Genomic DNA, 21,065 nt, shown 5'->3' with positions numbered 1-21,065 from the left:
TGAGTGTAAACAAATAAAACAATAAAAGCTAAGCTTTGGGGGTTGAAAATAGTAGTGTTTGTGGGGAGAAAGACTCTGTCTTCCTGAGGCAGCTCTTAGGGTGCAAGTAGAAAACAGTTTGAAAACCAACACTTTTTTTTTTTTATTACTATCAAGTCTGCCCTATTCCATCCCCTTCCTCTTGCAGGATCTGTGGCTTCTGCAGTGCAAAAGACAGACTGGTCTTGCTTGCAAAATTTTAGGAAACTTTATTGCCCTCAACAAACAACTGGTTCTGTAAGTTTTCAAAAGTTAAAAGCAAAAAAAAAACAAAAAAGAATTCTACCCCAGTTGCAACATTTCCCAGTACTTTTCCGGTTCAGCCCCCTTCCATTACCGTCCCCTAACAGAGCTAGGATGCTATCTGGAAGAAATAGGAAGCCAGTTCTGCCAGTGAGACTTTCACTCTTAATATGGAAGTGAGGTCTTAGCAGGGTAGCATCATCTTTTCGTGGGCTTTTTTATATCTTCTGGCATACAGCCCCTAACCATAGGCAATGAGAATTTCCAAATGAACAGCAAGAGTTCCAAACTCTCCCCAGGGTCCAAAACAATTGATGAATACCAAATTTGTCTGAATCCTAACTAGAGGAAAAGTGAAGGTAAACCCTCCTAATTCAAAAGGAATGTTAGTTGCCACCAAAGTGAATCTGTTTCATAGACAAAGATACTGAACTGCCATAATGATATCACACATGTACATATAAAGATGAGCGAAATTCTAGCCAAAATAGATTTACCCTCAACTACACAGAACTCCATAAAGATGCACGCCAATTCCAGCTGAGATCTTCTTTTAAACCCCCAAATACCATTTATTCATATTATTGCCAATATCAAAGAGGTCCCCATATAAACATGCTGGTTAACAATATTCACTACATTTATTGGGCAGTTCCTTTTTAATTAAAAATATTTCAGACAGGGCTTCCCTGGTGGCGCAGTGATTGAGAGTCCGCCTGCCGATGCAGAGGACACGGGTTCGTGCCCCAGTCTGGGAAGATCCCACATGCCGCGAAGCAGCTGGGCCTGTGAGCCATGGCCGCTGAGCCTGCGCGTCCAGAGCTGCAACGGGAGAGGCCACAGCAGTGAGAGGACCGCGTACCAAAAAAAAAAAAAAAAAAAAAATTCAGACATACAGAAAATTACAAAGAATAACAAAAGTCATACACTCATCACAGTAATTATCAAACCTTAGCCTTTCGCCTTATTTGATTTATATCTTTCGTGTTTAAAAAAGCAAATTCTAAAGATAGATTTGGAGTCCCTCCAAATATGCGTACATACACGCACACATGCACATCACCCACACATATTTCTCTTCTTCCCCAATAGTGATCACTGTCCTGAAGTTGGTTTATATCTTTCTCATTCAGACTTTATGTTTTACTATGTATATGACTTCATAAACAGCATACAGTATAGTTTGACATGTTACATTAAGTGGTATCATGTTATATGTATATATATATATATCCCTTTGTATTTTGGGTTTTGTTTTTTCACTCAATACTATGTATTTTCAAGACTGATACATTTGGCTCTAGTCTGCTCATTTCAACTGCTGATTAGTATTCCACTGAATGGTTATACCTTGGTTTATTTTCCCATTCACTTCTCCATGAACGTGTAGAATGATGCTGTTGTGAACACTTGTTATATGTGTCCTTGTGCACCTGGGCAGTAATCTCCTAGAGTTCATACTAGAAATGGACATACAGGGCTCTGGGAATACAAACTCTCCACTTCCCTTGACATTGCCCAGTGGTAGTTGTACTCACTGACATTTCCCATTTCATGACACCTTTGTCAACATTTGACATCATTAGATGTGTTCTCCATTCTGAGGGGTTTAAAGCGTTTGTTGCATACCACAGAGACTCTATGGCATACTGATTAAGAATAAGCCACTAGACTGAGATCAAAGTCCTCCTCCAGCACTTAGTAAAAAGAGGACTCAGGCAAATTAACCTCTGAGCCACGGTTTACTCATCTGTAAAGTACCTCATTGTTACAGAGATTGGATTAACATATGTGAATTTTTGTTTTTTCTAGCACTTCTGTGGGGAGAGAAATTCCCATTGTATGAATAATACTTCACCTTGACCAGAACTGCTTTATACTCTATTTTTGCTACTACAATATCTCAAATATACGTTGTCTTAAATAGGTTTCTTTGAATGAATTAAAAAAATAACAGTTAAAGCACTGTATTAATGGGGAAAATATGTTTCAGCATTTCAGGATTTTTTTAAAAAATTCAATTTAGTTAAATTGAAAAAAAAGAAAAAAAAAAAGGATTCACCTATTTTTCCCACCTCCCACTCCCTGTCTCTGGCTTATGTTCTATAAGCTTGGTGTGTGTGTGTGTGTGTGTGTGTGTGTGTGTACCTATATTTAGATTCCACATATAAGAGAGATCATAATAGCACTTCAGCTTTTCAGAGTCTTTTGAGACAATGTTGTCATTGGGGACTGCTTCTAATGCCCTTTCTGCAACTATTCTGTTACAATAGTTTGTTTTCTTTCAGGTGCCAGTGTGCAGTGGGCTTCACAGGGCCACACTGTGATTTGAACATCAACGAATGTCAGTCTAACCCCTGTAGAAATCAGGCCACCTGTGTGGATGAATTAAACTCATACAGTTGTAAATGTCAGCCAGGATTTTCAGGCAGCAGGTGTGAAACAGGTATATATGAACTTAATGTTATTAATAACGATACTAACCGTAATGATATAATAACAGTGTCAATTTTTACCTGCACTGAGCACCACCTATATACCAAAAACTATGCGAAGCATTTTGTACTCATTCTTCACAGCCACCCACTAGACTGGTTCATGTTATCTCCAGTAGCACAGGAGGCGAAGCTTAGAGGTGTAAGGGAGAAATGGAGGAAATCTAATTTAGCAGAACTCTTCACATTCTGCGTGTTTAGAAAGGATGCTTTGAAAGGTCACTTGATTTAGAAGGTCAGAATCCACGGATATGTTTGAGAGTCAATGCTAAACTGCTTTCTCAGAGCACTGGAGTCTTTTAGCTGTAGGACTTTTGTTCTATTGAGTGGGATATGCAGGATTGGGGCTCATAAAATGGAGAGGAGCCCGAGCCCTGAACAGGGCTGGAGAGTTGCCCTTGCAGCGACCCCATCCTTCTCTCCTGCAGTATCAATCGCTCCACACATGTGCTTAGAGTCTCTCATCTTTAATGACTCCCCAACCCCACCTGTCCTTCCAACTATTCCCTGTTTCTCAGCTTCCTTTCACTGCTGAGTGCATTTCCTGTCTTAGATACTCATGGATGATTTTATTTAAAAGAATTTGTTAGGGACTGGCTGTCCAGTGGTTAAGACTTCGTCCTCCAACGCAGGGGGTGTGGGTTCGACCCCTGGTTGGGGAGCTAAGATCCCACATGCCTGGTGGCCAAAACAAAACAGAAAACAGAAACAATATTGTAACAGATTCAATAGAGACTTTAAAAATGGTCCACATTTTAAAGTGGTCCATATATATGTATACATGCCACATCTTCTTCATCCATTCATCTGCTGATGCATATTGAGGCTGCTTCCATGTCTTGGCTATTGTAAATAGTGCTGCTGTGAACATCGGGGTGCGTCTATCTTTTAGAATTAGAGTTTTCTCCAGATATATGCCCAGGAGTGAGATTGCTGGATCATATGGTAACTCTATTTTTACTTTTTTGAGGAACCTCCGTACTGTTTTCCATAGTAACTGCACCAATTTACATTCCCAGCAGTACAGGAGGGTTCCCTTTTCTCCACACCCTCTCCAACGTTTATTATTTGTAGACTTTTTAATGATGGCTCTTCTAACTGGTGTGAGGTGATACCACATGGTAGTTTTTTTTTTTTTTTTTTTTTTTTTTTTTTATTTATTTTTGGCTGTGTTGGGTCTTCGTTTCTCTGCGAGGGATTTCTCCAGTTGCGGCGAGCGGGGGCCACTCCTCATCGTGGTGCGCGGGCCTCTCACTATCGCGGCCTCTCTTGTTGTGGAGCACAAGCTCCAGACGCGCAGGCTCAGTAGTTGTGGCTCACGGGCCCAGTTGCTCCGCGGCACGTGGAATCTTCCCAGACCAGGGCTCGAACCCGTGTCCCCTGCATTGACAGGCAGACTCCCAACCACTGCGCCACCAGGGAAGCCCTCCACATGGTAGTTTTGATTAACATTTCTCTAATAGTCAGCGACGTTGAATATCCTTTCACGTGTCTGTTGACCATCTGTATGTGTGCTCATACTTTCTTATTTGTTGCAGAACAGTCTGCAGGTTTTAACCTGGATTTTGAAGTTTCCGGCATCTATGGTTACGTCCTGCTGGATGGTGTGCTTCCATCCCTCCGTGCTGTAACCTGCACGTTCTGGATGAAATCCTCTGACACCACCAACTACGGGACGCCAATCTCCTATGCACTCGAGAATGGCAGTGACAATACCTTCCTTCTAACCGATTATAATGGGTAAGCAGAGGTGTCAGGAGGGCTGTGCTAGGACTTATCCTGGCACCAAGTTAGAACTGACAAGGGGGTTGGAGTGGTGGGGGGGGCGGGGTCAGCTGTGCCGGCAGAACAGCAGGGTGACAGTAATCAGAGCATCTGGACAAGTCCTATAAGGAGGCAGAGTTTCAGTGGTAACGCCTTATACGTGTATTGCCTTTTGCTATTTGCTAAGTGTTTTCGTATGTATTATTTCATTTGAGCTTCACAGTGACTTGAGGAACTGATGCCCCTTAAAAGGTAAAATGAAGTTTCAGAGAAACTAAACGCTTTGCCCCCAGATCTCACACCCTGGGAGTGGCAGAGTTAAGTGTCAAACTGACTTTTCAGACCAGTGCTCCTTTATTTACATATCAGAGCGGCCAAGAGTCAAGAGATTTCACTGGCACTGTTGACCCCTGGGAGACACTTGTATTGAATAGAATCCGTCTGTAATCTCAGGTGTGCAAGGTGACGTTCCTCTGTGTCTTTTTGGATCAGTTCATTCCAAATGCAGAACCCCATCCCTCTGGGCAAGTCAGCCCCGGTTGTTTCTCTGATTTCTTTCTGCTGACTGCTTCTCCTGTCATAGATGCTCACAGATCATCTAAAACCCACAGAGTTTTGCTAAGGAGTCACAGACTCAGGCAGGGCTCCCGTCATTGGTCATCTGTCGACCCTGCTGATCAGTGAGCCATCCACTGCCTCAGCCTCCGTGGTCCTTTCAGAACTACTGCTCTTCGCCGCACGTGGAGTCCTTGTCGTGGCTGAGAGTTTACGCCTTCGGTCTAGAGAGATTCTGTGATGCACCACGTGGCCTTTTCCTCCCACATCCTCCCAAACGTGTGGCCTTTTGCTAGTGAACAGGTTGCAGGCTTCAGGGACCCACTGAGCTCTCTTTCCTCTCGTCAATCCGTGAGATTCTCACTATTCTGGTGGGAATCTTCCCATCCTCAAACCCCATTCTTCTTAATGGACTTGAACGTTCAGAAACAAAATCCCAAGAAATTTGCAAAATCCTCCCCTGAGGCAGAATGTGTAGAAAGAGAAAACCTGTCGCCTGCTTGAATTGGGGGAGGAAAATGGGAAAACACAGAGGGGAGACAATTCACGTTTTATCAATAAAAATATTTTTTCATACACATCTTTGAATAGGGGCTCAGAAGAGGCTGGGAGAGTCAGTCAATGAATTCTTACCTTCTTTATCAGTTTTCCCTAGTCTCTTCTTTTTCTCCATGTGCTTTTGAAAATATTTTACTTTTAACTGCTGGTTAACTTTGACATTCCTCTAAGCGACATGGTTGTTGGAACCCTCTTGTGTTTGGTCACCTCTGTTTAGTTCCAATTATTCTTTTCTTTGGATCGATATACTTCGTCTGCCACGTGACTGTTTTGGCAACAGAGAGGTAGGATTGACTTCCTATGAGATCTCTGAAGTCCGTTCTGAGGTGTAGGAACGTACATCCTAGAGGAAGGAAGCCAGACTGACATTTACATAGCTCTCATTCCTTCCGTTCTTGACTCAGTCTCTCCAGGATAGACAGTTGGTGAATTATCTCAAGTTGGACTGACTTCTTTCAGCTCATCCTGAGACTTTTTCCTACCCCTCAGTGTTTCAGAAACACAAACCAGTTTTCCGTGAGCTACAATAAAGAGTAATTAGTAATCAAATCTGCTTCTATGAAACGTGGCTGAAATGGCGAAAAAGAAGTAGCGGTTTTACCCGAAGTGCTTTACCCACAAAAAAGGAAAAGAAGGAAAAAAGGAAAGATAGTAACATGCCCCACAGATGGAATTACGACATATGACTGATGACTGTATCCCCTGGAATCTTTCTGCAGCTGGGTTCTTTATGTGAATGGCAAGGAAAAAATAACAGACTGTCCCTCGGTGAATGACGGCAGTTGGCATCATATTGCAATCACTTGGACGAGTGCTGATGGAGCCTGGAAAGTCTATATCGATGGGAAATTATCTGACGGTGGTGTGGGCCTCTCTGTTGGTTCGCCCATCCCTGGTATGTCTTAGCAAAAGGAATATAATTCCATCTGATGCTAGAGGCGGTGGTGCTTTGATGAACATCAAGTTTGCTAAGTTCTCTCTCCCATGTACCACCCCCTGATTATCCTGACTGTGAATTATTAGAAGCTTTTCCTAGGTGAGCTGTGTGACTCTGTAAGAAATGCCTTTGGGTTGTATATTAAGACTACCAAGATGCGTGCTGAAGTAACAGTGGGTGGTTACTAAACTGTCTTCCAACGAGGAGATTAATTGCTGGTGTTTTTTGTTGGTTGGTTTTGTTTGTTGTTTTTATTTTAGGTTTGGTTCGTGATCAGTATACACGTAGATCCAGAATTCAAGCTGGGGCACTGCTAATAGCTATCCATCTTTTAGGCCCTTTCTCTGATAGAACTCAAACTCTCTTCTAAAAATACTTTTAAACAAATATTTAGAGAGTTTTGTTTGAAGGAATGCAAAAGTATTCAATGTTCCAGTGTTCTCAGCATTGTACCTGGCAATAAGCCTGCACTATCTAGGTCCTTCCGTGACACATGTCATATGAGGAGGAATGGCTGGAGGCTCTCTGTAGTAAATAAGGAAACATTAAAAGCGTTTCTGCAGGAAGTGGCATCGTCCTGGGAAGTGGGGTGGTGTGTTTAATTTAGAGTATTCTTGTTTCTAACCCTCCCTTCTCTGGGTGGTGGGATTGCAGGTGGCTTTTATTTTTCTTCCTTATTCTTTTCTGATATTTTCATAATGAGCATTTATTTCACTGATGGTAAAAAAAAAAAGAATATTTCTATCTCAAAAAAAAAAGGAATATTTCTATCTCAAAAGAAAATTACATCCTAATAGAAGAGTGAAAGTAAGCTAAAGGCATAGGAAAATAAAACAAGGGAACTATAATAGTAGCCACCCAAGGAGATGGTTGTCTGACCATAGCAATAAGAATGAATTACTGTCCATAAATACTGCAGAGCTCCAACTGACAGACCCTAGTGAATGACTGACTGCAGTTTGGGTGACCAGATTTATTGGAGGGTCTGTTAGCTGAGATAGGAATTCTCTCGGGAAAGGACAATTATCGGAGCAGGAATCAGGGGTGGGGGAAGATTCTGTATTTGGTTTTAGGCATATTGAGTTTGAATTTAATCCCAGGAATATGTGCAGCTACAAACATAGGTTGATACCACTTTATATCAAATTGAGAGTTGCTTTTTAGTGGTAAGACATGCTTGGCAAGGATTCAGCATGGTGAATGTTCTTACAGAGCCCTGGAGGGTGTGAAAACTGATCCAGACTTTCTGGGAAACAATTCAGAAACTTTCATCAACAGCCTTAGAGAAACCCTTTGCACGCAACCAACAATTCACTACCAGGAATCAATCGAAAAGAAAGAATCAATGATCTGAACAAATATCTACGTATCAATATATTTATCTCAGTGTTATCTTAGTACCAAACCTGGAGACAACCCCAATATCCAATAAGGAGTGGTTGTTAAGTTAGTTAATGAAGAAAATTATGGATCGTTGTGCATTCACATGATAAAATAGCTGTTAAAACTCATGAAATGAGAACATGTTCAAGAAGAAAAGCAAGCTTCCAACGTCATATGTAGTAGACTCCTGTGTTGTGTGTTTCAAAATCTCTCTCACACACACATACTAAAAAAAATAATTAAAAGAATATAGAACCTAGAAAGAAATACACAAAACTGTTAAATGATTGTTTCTGGGTAGAAGGAATTCTTTATACTTTTTTTTTCAAATTTCCTTCTATGTGTATGTATTAATTTTAATGATTAATTTTGTAAGAAAGAGGTGTAGGTTGGGAAATCATGAATGAGGGCTCTATAGACATGGATTGGCAGGAGTGAGGTCAGATAGGGGGAATAGCTGAAGGAAGAAGAAAGGAGGCTAGGGTGGAATGCTGGGTGCATCAGAGTCTAAGAGGCAGGCAGGGAAGGGAGACTGGGAATGAGCAGAAAGGTTCAAGGAGAACCAGGAGAGGATGCTGTCATGGAAACCAAGTAGAATCAGTCGGGCTCCTGGCAGGAAACACACAAGGAGGGTAACTGAAGAGTTTCATGAAGAGATTGTTTTCAAAGGTGTGGGCATGCTTGAGAACCAAGATGTGGTAGTAAAACACACCATGACTAGCAACAATGGAAAATCACAAGAGATGGACATGAATTGACAAGGATGGGGAGTTGTCGCCAGAAAGCAGGCAAACCTGCAGTGATGGGGAGAAATCACCCAGCGGGAGCGATGATGTGAGAGAGAGGAAAGCAACCCCTACCATCTGTTGCCTGGGAGAAAGGTATCCAGGAAGTTAAACTTCTCTCTCATCCCACTTTCTTACCTCTAATTGGTCTTTCCATTGGCCAAACAGAAGCCAGAGGGCTGAGGAAAGCAGGTGGTGTAGTCCATAGGTGTCAACCTTGGGGACACAAAGCAGAGTGGAGAAGGGGGAAGGGTGGTTCTGGAGGGGCAAACAGACCATCAAGTATGACAGGAAGGGCAGTTTAATAGAATGAAATGGTTAATAGGTGAATATTGAAGAGTTTCCATTGGATTTTGCAATTAGGTGGCCACTGGAATTTTCCTTGGAATTGATGATAGAACTTTAATCATTGTAAACTGAAGAATAAAAAGATGAAGAGCAGCTCCTGGTAATCTGTCATGGAGGGTAACTTCCTAGAACAAAGGAGGCGAAATAGGACTTAGCTATTTTGTTGACATAAAATATTATATGCTTATATATGTATATATCTAGTTTTATAGTTAAGTATATATAAATCCAATATAATACTCAAAATCCTCTTTGACCATTTCTTAAGTTGGTATATAAAATATTGAATTCGTCTTACTGATAAATCATGCAGCAAATGTAGATAATTTAGCTTGTCAATAACTTTCCCTGATACATTTATATAGGCTGTGCCTTCATTAAGTTAGTATTTTAGAAATAACGATCAGGCCAGTTTTCCTCCTTTTTTCTCTCCTTTCTCTTTAGGTGGTGGTGCATTAGTTCTTGGGCAAGAACAAGACAAAAAAGGAGAGGGATTCAACCCAGCTGAGTCTTTTGTGGGTTCCATAAGCCAGCTCAACCTCTGGGACTATGTCCTGTCTCCACAGCAGGTCAATTCCATTTTCAGTGTATGACAGTAATGAGATGCAAAGGTACAAACCTAGTACAAATGTGCACAGCCTAACGATGCCATATCTTATTGACACCTCTGAGTTTCTGGAACTTACCACCAATATCATTTGACGTTATGGTCGTAGACTAAGCCAGGCAGAGATTATCTACAGTAACTTTCAGTGAATCTCCTTTTCAATCTCTTGGTGATGTTTTACAATTTTATTGGACATGATTGTTTCATAAAATCTTGTGGTTTCAGAGCTAGAAAGAATCATAGAGAAGACTACTTCCAATCCCTCTGACTAAAGTAGGAGAAATTTAGGGCTGGCACAAGATTACACACAGAGAGTAACAGCTGGGCTAGTGGTTGAAACCAGTCTGCAGTCCAATGGCCTGGGTTCAAATACGAGTTTTACCACGAACTCACTCCGATGATTTTGAACGTGTTACTCCATCTCTGTGAGCTTCAGTTTTCTAATCTATGAAGGATAAATAGAACTGCCTAGTGGAGTTTTGGCAGGATGGAAAAATCCTGCATGTAAGATTGAGACACTGTTTGGCACATGTCTGCTCTTATCATTATAGTGGCAGAACTTGCCTAAACCTCAGCTTTCTCAACTCCAGATGAGAGATAGAAGACAGGAGACTGGAAAGGGAGAGCCCCTATAACACCTGAATACACTGCAAAGTTTTAGACAAGAAATTCTATAGGTAGAATTTGAGAATTCCAGTTACAGTGAAATATTTGGGAAAAGGAATGATGGGGGTGGAGGAGAGAGAGGGAAGGAAGAGAATTTTCCTTTGCCCCTGAAATCACACTCTACATCCAGAAGTCTGCTTCCCACCACTGCCCTCCACACTTCTGTGAAGGTTTTCAGTAGGAGATATAATAACTCTGTCTTCCTGAAAAAAAGTGAGGTTTATCTAAAGGTGTGTTTTTAAACTTTCAGGTGAAATCGCTGGCTTCCTCATGCCCAGAGGAACTCAGGAAAGGAAATGTGCTCGCCTGGCCTGATTTCCTGTCAGGAATTGTGGGGAGAGTGAAGATCGATTCCAAGAGCTTATTCTGTTCTGGTTAGTTTCCTTCTTCCATAGACTCTGCTGTCTCTTGACTACTCTGGGATTTTCTAGCAAAAGAAGACATTTGATTCTCTATTGGTCAAGTAGTATATGTCGGCCAGTTTATTGTTTACCTAGTAATTCATTTTACCCTACCTTCATCCGAAGGATCTATTATTTTTTAATAGTTAAATACATTCTGAGTAACAGGGTACAAAATAATTGTGCAGGAAACTTAAACAAAGGTAAAATAAGATAAGGAAAATAGGATGAGAGGAGGGATATAGTTAATTTTTTAAATGTCCCCCCCCCGAAGTCCCATCCTCCTGTTTGAGATGGGGTACTCTCTCGGCTCTGTACTTCCTAGCTGTCATCTAGGGGCAGGTGGCACAGAGAGAAAAGAAATGGATGTTAGGATCCACATACTGAATAGTCAAACTCTGAATGATCAAAAATGCCTCCTAAAATTCCGTGTGTTTAAACAAGTTTCTGAAGGTATCCTAGAATTCATGTTTTTGGATAACTCATAAGAACATTTTATTAACTCTAAAATACTATTTTTTCCTTAAAAAATATTCAGCAGACTTCTGCTGGAAGAGGGAAAGTTGTTTGTTGACTCCAATAGTTTTTTTTCCAGAAATTTTGCCTGCCAGTGATCTGGTTACATGTTATCTTGTTTTAATGTCAATAGAGTGGCGCTCGAACGCTGGTACAACATATGATTTGAAACCCTTAACCTGGTGATGCTGCCACTGTGTTACTGACAAGCTCTGAACCTGCATTCTCTGCCCTCAGATTGCCCACCTTTAGAAGGATCCGTGCCTCATCTGCGAACTGCATCAGGAGACGTAAAGCCAGGCTCCAGAGTCAGTCTGTTCTGTGATCCGGGCTTCCAGATGGTCGGAAACGCCGTGCAGTATTGCCTGAATCAAGGACAGTGGACACAGCCACTGCCTCTCTGTGAACGTGAGCTGCCTTCATTGAAGGCGTTTCAGTAGCTCTTGAAAAATGCTGGAACCCTAAGAACACTTTTCAGGAATGCTAGATAAAAGCGAAATACTGCATATGCATAGTAGCCAATATAGCAGATATTCATTGAATACTTCCCTTGTATAATGAAGTGTGCTGGGCACCATGAGGGAGGTGGGAGATGAGGATCCAAAGAGCCCACCACCTGTGAAGGCACCCGGGTGACCCAAGGAACTGGATGGAGGGAAAGACAGGTGTGAGGGCTGGAGCCCAAAGGGAGATGGGTCACTGCTGGGTGGGAAAACGGGAATAGATCTCTTAAGTTGGCTACACCCAGTTATTCATTTATTCAACAATTTTGAAAGTACCTGGTGTGAGTGTGTGCTGGACACTGAGCTAAGTTCTGGAGATGCAGCAGTTGGAGAAAAAAGTCTCTCTTCTTTTGGAGTTTACGTTGTAGTAGGAGAGACAGAAAGTAACAAGTAAATATAATATTATTTATTTATAGTAAATAAGAACAGCAAGGGCCAAAAGTAAAGGCTCTGAAGAAAACTAAAGCAGGGTAGGGAGATATAAAGTGACAGGGTTGAGTGGAAGCAGGACTGCTGTAGCAGATAGGGTGTTCAGAGAAGTTCCTCCAGTGCATCTTCTTCTACCTGATATATCATATATTTATCTGTTTCTTGTGTCTCTTCTCTGACTAGATAGTACACTTTATAAGGCAGGGATTTTGTCTGTTTGGTTCATTCCTGCAACCTCAGCATCAGGACAGTGTGTAGCAGGTAGCAGGCTCTCCATAAATATATTTTTAAATGAATGAATTGCATGCCTACTGTGAGCCAGACGCTCTGGGCACAGGTATGGCTGTAGCCTGTCACCACTCCTAAGCGTTCTCAGTCTAATGTTCGTGTGCAATGAAAAGTGCATGCTTAATTCAACTACAAGTTTAATATAAGTAAAATGGGACTTCCCTTGGGGTGCAGTGGTTGAGAATCCGCCTGCCAGTGCAGGGGACACGGGTTTGAGCCCTGGTCCGGGAAGATCCCACATGCCGCAGAGCAACTAAGCCCTTGCGCCACAACTACTGAGCCTGCGCTCTAGAGCCCACGAGCCACAACTCCTGAGACCACATGCCACAACTACTGAGCCCGCGTGCCTAGAGCCCGTGCTCCGCAACAAGAGAAGCCACCTCAACGAGAAGCCCGCGTACCACAACGAAGAGTAACCCCCGCTCGCCTCAACTAGAGAAAGCCCGCACGCAGCAATGAAGACCCAGTGCAGCCAAAAATAAAATAAATAAATACATTTATAAAAAAATAAATATAAGTAAAATGTTCATTGAGTATGTTGCTCCTAATGTAGTTGTCGCATTACAGGCATTAGCTGTGGGGTGCCACCCCCTTTGGAGAATGGCTTTTATTCAGCCGAGGACTTCCATGCTGGCAGCACAGTGACCTACCAGTGCAACAATGGCTACTATTTGTTGGGTGATTCAAGGATGTTTTGTACGGATAATGGGAGCTGGAATGGCATTTCACCATCGTGTCTTGGTGAGATGAATCTTGGCAATTACTGTGTGCATTTAATTACTGCATGCATTTAATTACTGTGTGCATTTACTCTAGCTCTGTGGGAGACAATTATCCCAAATTCCTGAGGCTTTCATGGCATGCCTTTGTTAATTTCATCTCCTCCTAGTGAGCTCTGGGCAAGCCATAGTGACAAAGCAGCTATCCATAGACATGCCAAACGTGTTTTAAATTTTTACCAGGCTCAATGTTAAGAATATTTATTTCTGTTCTTCTACTTATTCACCTATAAACTGGGGAAATAATAGCTTTTATTGTAGATCTGCAGTGTGATTATGACTATCATATCTAAATTTCATAACAATAGATATCAATATATAGTGTGATGCGTTAAATGATATGTAATCATTTAAAAGGAAAAACAAATGTTTGCTACATAAGACAGATCCATCAACTGTACTATCTGTAAACTGTCTTCATTTTAGATGTTGATGAATGTGCAGTTGGGTCAGATTGTAGTGAGCACGCTTCCTGCCTGAATACAAATGGATCCTACATCTGCTCGTGTATCCCACCCTACACAGGAGATGGTAAACACTGTGCAGGTAACTAGGCTATGTGTAATTGGGAAGTCTAGTTCAATTTTTTAATTCAAGTATATATTGTAAATGTACAGTAAGACAAATTTTTAACTTCAAAGGGGAGATGGAAAAGTAAAACCACCTTTAAAAGGATACATAAGCAGAGAAAGACAAATATTATATGACATTACTTATATGTGGAATCTAAAAAAATGTTACAAATGAACTTATTTACAAAACAGAAATAGACTCACAGACATAGAAAACAAAGTTATGGTTACCAAAGGGGAAAACAGGGGGAGGGATAAATTGGGAGTTTGGGATTCACAGATACACACTGCTGTATATAAAATAGGTAAGTAACAAGGACCTACTGTACAGCACAGGGAACTATATTCAATATCTTGTAATAACCTATAATGGAAAAAAATCTGAAAAAGAATGGAGATATATATATATATGTATAAGTGAATCACTTTGCTGTACGTCTAAAACTAACACAGCATTGTAAATCAACTATACTTCAATAAAAAAAAATTTTTAATGGTACATAAGCAACGGTTCAAGGTGCTTTAAACTAGCATTGTGCTTTTGCTAACTTCCCAATTTCTGAAAAACAAAACTGAGAGCCAACTTTATCACCAGACTGTTGAAGAAATACCTACATAATAGAAGAATAATAGAGTGGATTTAGACATATAAGCAATGGCCTCTACTCCCTCAGTCAGAGCAAGTAGGATGCTTCATCACCTCTTCACCTTCAGTATCTTTCCGCCTCAGGCACACAGAATTATATCATTGAAAAAACACAGACAATCCTGCCTTACACATCTCTATGTTTTGTGATAACCCATATATATCTTTCTACATGAGTTATGAGAAAGCAACTACCAGAAAACAATTAGACAGAAATTAAAGAGGAATTCTCAAAATCAATCTTATAATTGCTTTTACTTTTTGCAAGGGTTTCAGTTAAGGTCCTTGGCTTATAAGCCAAAAGGATCCTTCAGAAAGATTAAATCAGTGTATCTTCCCTTTTTGAGAATTTAAGTATTTATTCACTCCTATTGTTCAGCCCTAAATCTCCCTTTAACTTTTTTCCTTTCCTAGAAGTAGTGACTCACCCCAGATCTACACATAGGAGTCTTAGGATCTGTAGGCTGTTTGGAAGGGGCGGCTGGGAACTTCTCCTAAATGTGCTTTGGGACAGCCTTCACATCAGCTTGAGAGAAGGTCCATTGCTCTTAAAAAGTGGGTATGACGTTGGGAGAAGGAAGAAGAGCTGAAGCCCTTATGAGCCATGCTGAGGCACCACCACTACTTCCTCGATAAACAGCTTCCTTTTGGGGCTGATAAATTTCGTTTCTTTTTCTTATACATTGCTGTTTCAAAATACCGTTTTTAAAATGCCTATTAAATGTATGTTCTGGTCTAATCAGCTAGTGTGTCCCTGGACTTCATGCCTTTCCCTTCAAAAGCTTTTTTTTCTCCTCAGGATTTACCTGGTACCTTAACTGTAGTGGAATTCTTTTGCTATGAGACCTTGCATGGTTGTGTGAAAGCCACCTATTGACCCACAAAAACCGTTTCTCTCTTTCAAGAACCTATAAAATGCAAGGCTCCAGGAAATCCAGAAAATGGCCGCTCTTCCGGGGAGATTTATACTGTGGGTTCTGAAGTTACATTTTCGTGTGATGAAGGGCACCAGCTGATGGGAGTGGCCAAGATAACATGTTTGGAGTCTGGAGAATGGAGTCATCTAATACCATATTGTGAACGTATGTTGAGTAAATTCCCCCATGTTTATGGCGTTTGGCCACTCTAGAAAGTCAAGGTGGAGAAATGCCAAGTGTTATGTTGTCTCAGTATTCTTTGTATTTAAAGCCCAGTATTGGGCTTTTATTTAAACGTGAGCAAAAAGCTAGAGCTGCCCTTGAGCTTTTAGAGATTTTTACACACAGTGGCTAAGAAAAGCAATGCCTTTTGGTTTTCCTCCCTTAAGCCGTTTCCTGCGGTGCACCAGCTATCCCGGAGAATGGTGGCATTGACGGATCAGCATTTACCTACGGCAGTAAAGTAATATATAGGTGAGTGTCTAAGATTAACACTACATTGTAGAGTTTGTTGATGACGTGCTGGTAGTGATAGAATACTGGAAGAAAAGACAAAGAGTAATCCCAGAGGATGTTTTCAAATTAATATGGAATTAATTGAATGACATGTTTGGGTTTGGATCCGGAGCTCCAGCTTATAGCCAAAAATATTCATTAACTTGCAGGGTCTTCTTCCATGGCATCCTAGAGACTCATTCTAGACAGCACCACTCTCAAACCGAGAATTTTCTGTTTGTCAGAAACAGACTCACAGACACAGAAAACAGACTTGTGGTTGCCAAGGGGAAGGCGGGTGGGGGAGGAATGGATTGGGAGTTTGGGATAGTAGATGCAAACTATTATATAGAGAATGGATAAACAACAAGGTCCTACTGTATAGCACAGAGATCTATATTCAATATCCTATGATAAAACCATGATGGAAAAGAATATGAAAAAGTGTATGTATATACATATGTATAACTAAATCACTGTGCTGTACAGCAGAAATGGACACAACATTGTAAATCAACTACAATAAAATAAATTCTAAAAAAAGAATTTTCTGTTTGCAACTTCTAATCCATGACACAAACTGGAGACAAGCCAAACCCTAAATCCGTCCTTCTATTTATCACCCAGCAGGATCCCTGAGAGCAAGATGCGTAGTATTCAACCTTGAAAAAATTTTTTCAAAGCATTATTTCAGTAGGAAAAAAAAGTGCTCTAACAATATGTGTAAATTCTTGGTCTTTTTGGAAGTTTTGGCACAGATAAACTTATGCAAAATAAGGCATTCTGTTCTGTCATTTTCTTTTATCTTCATCAGGTGTAATAAAGGATATACTCTGGAGGGTGAAAAAGAATCATCCTGTCTTGCTAGCAGTTCTTGGAGTCATTCTCCTCCCTTGTGTGAACTGGTCAAGTGTTCCAGCCCCGAAGACATAAATAATGGGAAATATATTTTGAGTGGGCTTACCTATCTTTCTACTGCATCGTATTCGTGTGACAATGGATACAGGTACAGTCCTAGACACCAGCCAAGCTTCCTACAATACCCTGTTCCTCATTATTTACTCAGTGGGTTTCACTTGCGTGTGACTGGCCAGCTTGAAATACAAGTTTTTAAATGTAAGATATTCTCAAATGTGTGTACTTCTTGAGGCTCAGCCTATAGTAAATGCCCAGGGAAATATTCCATCTAATTTTGTCTCTGGGACCTCTAATTCAATGTTATAAACATTCAGACATTAAACAAGAAAGCAAAAAATGTTTATGAAGCGTAACACAACACCTAATAAAATGCTTTAGTGATGGATATTTTGGCAAACGAAATATTGCATAGGATGTCGTAAAAATCATGTCAAGATAAGGACCAGGGTCTTTAATACTGTTAAGAGGTTAATTTGATTAATGGGGTGTGTGTGTGTGTTCAAAAAGAAGGGACAATATCTCTGGTGGTCCTGTAGTTAAGACTTCACCTTCCAATGCCGCGGGTGCGGGTTCAATCCCTGGTCAAGGAACTAAGGAATTTGTTAATATTGTAACAAATTCAATAAAGATTTAAAAAATGGTCCACATCAAAAAAATCTTAAAAAAAAGGGGGGGGGCTTCCCTGGTGGCGCAGTGATGAAGAATCCACCTACCAATGCAGGGCACACAGGTTCAAGCCCTAGTCCGGGAAGATCCCACATGGCGCAGGGCAACTAAGCCTGTGCGCCACAACTACTGAGCCTGCGAGCCACAACTACAGAAGCCCACGCACCTAGAGCCCGTGCTCTGCAACAAGAGAAGCCACCGCAATGAGAAGCCCACACACCGCAACGTAGAGTAGCCCCCGCTCGCCGCAGCTAGAGAAAGCCCACACACAGCAACAAAGACCCAACACAGCCAAAAATAAAATAAATAAAAACAAATCAAAACAAAAAGAAGGGACAATAGAGAGTCGGGCTGTGATCAAAAACGAGGCCAACAGGATCTGACAGGAAACAGATCAAATGAACAGAAAATGGAGTGAATTGTACAATCAAAAGCTGATTGGCAAGTGAAGGTGGATAAGGCATGCCGTAGGCCTGCGAGGTTTTTAAATTCAAAGGAAGACCAGAGGTCAGAGTGATGAGCAACACTGTTCAGATGCCCAGGCTAATGGCAAGGGCAGTTCCCTCTGACCTCAGTTACCCTGACTTCCTGGGTGTCTGTCTTCCTTATCGTTGGATCCTAACCAGCATGTTACCCTTTCTCATCCAAGTAATCTGCTAATCACAGCACCACCAATGAGCACATTGAACCATTTTATTTTGCACCCCAGTTATGTTGTTTTAGCCTACTCATAGTTTTAAATGAATCTATAGCCAGCTGAGATTTCCATTTAAAAAAAAAAAAAAGTGATTGATTGACATTGATTGCCACACGCCATGTGGGATCTTAGTTCCCCAACCAGGGATTGAACCTGTGCCCCCTGCAGTGGAAGCACAGGATCTTAACCACTGGACTGCCAGGGAAGTCCCAGATTTCCCTTGTTTTTATATAAAGCAATAAAATGGGAAGAAACTTTATTTTTATGTATTAAAATTCCTCAAGTGTCCCCTATTCTCTCCTAAGTTCTTCCTTGTTCACCTCCAGAGCAGTAAGTAAATAGCCAACAAAAGAGGTGGCACCATTCTTTCCTGTAGCTTGCAGGGCCCTTTGGTCATCGAATGCTCGGCCTCAGGCAGCTGGGATAGAGCGCCACCTACCTGCCATCTCGTCTCCTGTGGAGAGCCACCGGCCATCAAAGATGCTGTCACCACCGGGAGTAACTTCACTTTTGGGAACACTGTCACTTACACTTGCAAAGAAGGGTGAGTAAACCCGATGAAGGAAAGGAATTTTGGGAGAGGATGGGCCCAACCGCAGATGGGCTCCATTGAATACTAAATTAAATTTCCTGGCGGCCAAAGCCAAAGAGAGCTTTATGTTCTTTTCTTACAACAGAAAGGGAGCATATTCCCCTGTGGGAACAATGTTTTCCTGGAATTAGAGTAATTTATCAAATTAGGCCTTGAATAACGGACATTGGGCAATGCGGTGGAAAATATCTCTATACTTTAATTAAAGATGGAAAAAGCATATTTAAATAGGCATTTGTGTATTTATCCTCTGCCAAATCAAACGCAAGACGTAGGTCACAACATAAAGATGCCACATCTGCATGAAAAAAATATTAAAAAGTTCAGATTTTTAAATTTTTAGTGATCTCATTTAATTCAGAGATAAAATGTAAAAAAACAGGAACAGATTACAAAGTGCTTTCATACTCGTCTCATTTTATCCTCACAAAAACCGTGTAAGACACAGAGAAAGGAGAGGCTCCCTCTGGGATGGTGATCTGCTTAGGGTCTTAGGCAGGCAGTAAAGAATTGAGGGGTGATTAAATCCCAGATCATCTGACTGGCATTTCATTGCTCATTTTTTTCCGTGCTTCCTCAATAAATGCTTTCACCAGGAATAGTTTATAACTTTCACAGTCCAGATTTACCACAGATGCTTTTCATGCAGTTGGAACGAGTGACAGCAGAGGGGCTGCCATTTTCTGCATTTGTGTCTCAGCTCTATCTTTCACTCACTGTGCAGCCCGGGGAAAATGGTATAACCTCTCTCCGCTTCTATGAGTCATTAAAGGTTGATACTCCTTATGGATATTGTGAGCAGTAAAATGATATACTGCTTGGACTAGGCAGAAAATAATAACTCAACAAGCTGTGCCACTACTATGATGTTAGGACAGAAGAGAGGACACAGTTTCATGAAAGTAACGTGAAAGTTGAAGTTGTTTTCACCTAGATAGAAGACCGTTCCACTAATACAGGCCACCAGCAGGTGGCAACCATATTTTCTTGCAAAAAGCTCTTGAGAGTCAAATACTCACGTAAATAACTGACAGAAATCCCGGATCTTAACACCTTCTTAAGTGAGAAAAGAAATCTTGAATATTAAAATGTCAGTGTAAGAATTGGCTTTTTAAAATTTATTTTGTTGAAGTATAGTTGCTTTACAATGTTGTATCAATTTGTGGGAATTAGCTTTTGATGGCCCCATCTCTCCCCTGTGGATTGACTCATTTAAAAATTGCTTCCTAGCGAACTACATAGTACTATTTAAGATTAGTCATTTAAATGTTTGTGAAACCTTATCGATATAAATGTTCCAAATAATAGCTACATATTGATAACTTCTGGGTTTTTTTCTGATTAAGAAGTAATGTATTATCACCATATAAAACTAGAAAATAAACATATTTTTTTAAATTGCCCGAAGATAAATGATACTTTACTATATCTCCTACTAGAATTTTGTCTTTGCATATACTTTTAAAGATCATGCTCTTATAAAAATCCCCATTTTTCTTTTTTTCGCTATAAATCACTCACTTATATGATAAGAAGAGTTCTATATCTGCCTAATGCTAAGTCTACGTATCATACAAAAAAGGTTTGTTAAAAGAAGCAATAAAGACAATAAGGAAAATCACAACAAATCCCTGCATTCGTAGAGGGTTTTACATTCTTCAAAGGACACTCCTGTGAATTATCTCATGTGCTCCCTTCAACAAAGAGAGGGATTTTGAAGAAGATATATTATTCCCACTTTATAGTTAAAACATAAAGGCGTTGGGCCACGTTATCATACAGATCCCTTCTGCTCTAAGCAAATAGACACTCTGGGAGCTTTCTTCTCATTGAAAAGATGGAAACCAAATCTGTCATCTCAGTCATATAGCTGTTAAAGGGTATGAGGCCATTTTTATAAAAGTGCTTTACATGTGCGTGAAGATACTATATAAATACGGCTTTATTAATATTTTCTGTGTCATTATTGTTATGTAAAGTGATGACATTTTAATAATACAGGGGAAACTATCTTAAGTAGTTAATCAAATTAATGGAAAGTACACATGGTCACAAATCACTACCACTCATGTTTTTTTCCTAAAAGAAAAATATCAATAGCTATTAGAAGATAGTTTCATTTTTCTGAAAGTAACAATTTTGGTGAGAGGAAGAACACTTTGCCCCTTTACATACACTTACTCTTAGAGTGTTAGGAGGGTGGCCAGACCGGAGAGCTCTGTCTTATTCCTTTTTTCTGGACAAATGCCTAATGAAACATTTAAAT

General features: G+C 40.6%; 1 protein-coding gene across 1 annotated transcript in view; it reads left to right on the top strand.

Moving 5' to 3' along the window:
- SVEP1 (sushi, von Willebrand factor type A, EGF and pentraxin domain containing 1) overlaps positions 1–21,065 on the top strand; it is a 184,648-nt gene that overhangs the window by 116,153 nt on the left and 47,430 nt on the right. Inside the window, exons 25-36 of the mRNA XM_019946525.3 lie at positions 2,571–2,728; positions 4,316–4,517; positions 6,374–6,549; positions 9,552–9,676; positions 10,631–10,754; positions 11,535–11,705; positions 13,085–13,258; positions 13,723–13,842; positions 15,420–15,596; positions 15,821–15,905; positions 16,741–16,932; positions 18,584–18,751. Of these exons, the coding sequence (XP_019802084.2) occupies positions 2,571–2,728; positions 4,316–4,517; positions 6,374–6,549; positions 9,552–9,676; positions 10,631–10,754; positions 11,535–11,705; positions 13,085–13,258; positions 13,723–13,842; positions 15,420–15,596; positions 15,821–15,905; positions 16,741–16,932; positions 18,584–18,751 (1,872 nt within the window). The remainder of the gene's footprint in view (positions 1–2,570; positions 2,729–4,315; positions 4,518–6,373; positions 6,550–9,551; positions 9,677–10,630; positions 10,755–11,534; positions 11,706–13,084; positions 13,259–13,722; positions 13,843–15,419; positions 15,597–15,820; positions 15,906–16,740; positions 16,933–18,583; positions 18,752–21,065) is intronic.

This window comes from Tursiops truncatus, chromosome 6 (assembly GCF_011762595.2).
Source record: "Tursiops truncatus isolate mTurTru1 chromosome 6, mTurTru1.mat.Y, whole genome shotgun sequence".
In the NCBI taxonomy this organism is placed as follows: domain Eukaryota; kingdom Metazoa; phylum Chordata; class Mammalia; order Artiodactyla; family Delphinidae; genus Tursiops; species Tursiops truncatus.
This window is presented reverse-complemented; position numbering and strand designations above follow the sequence as displayed.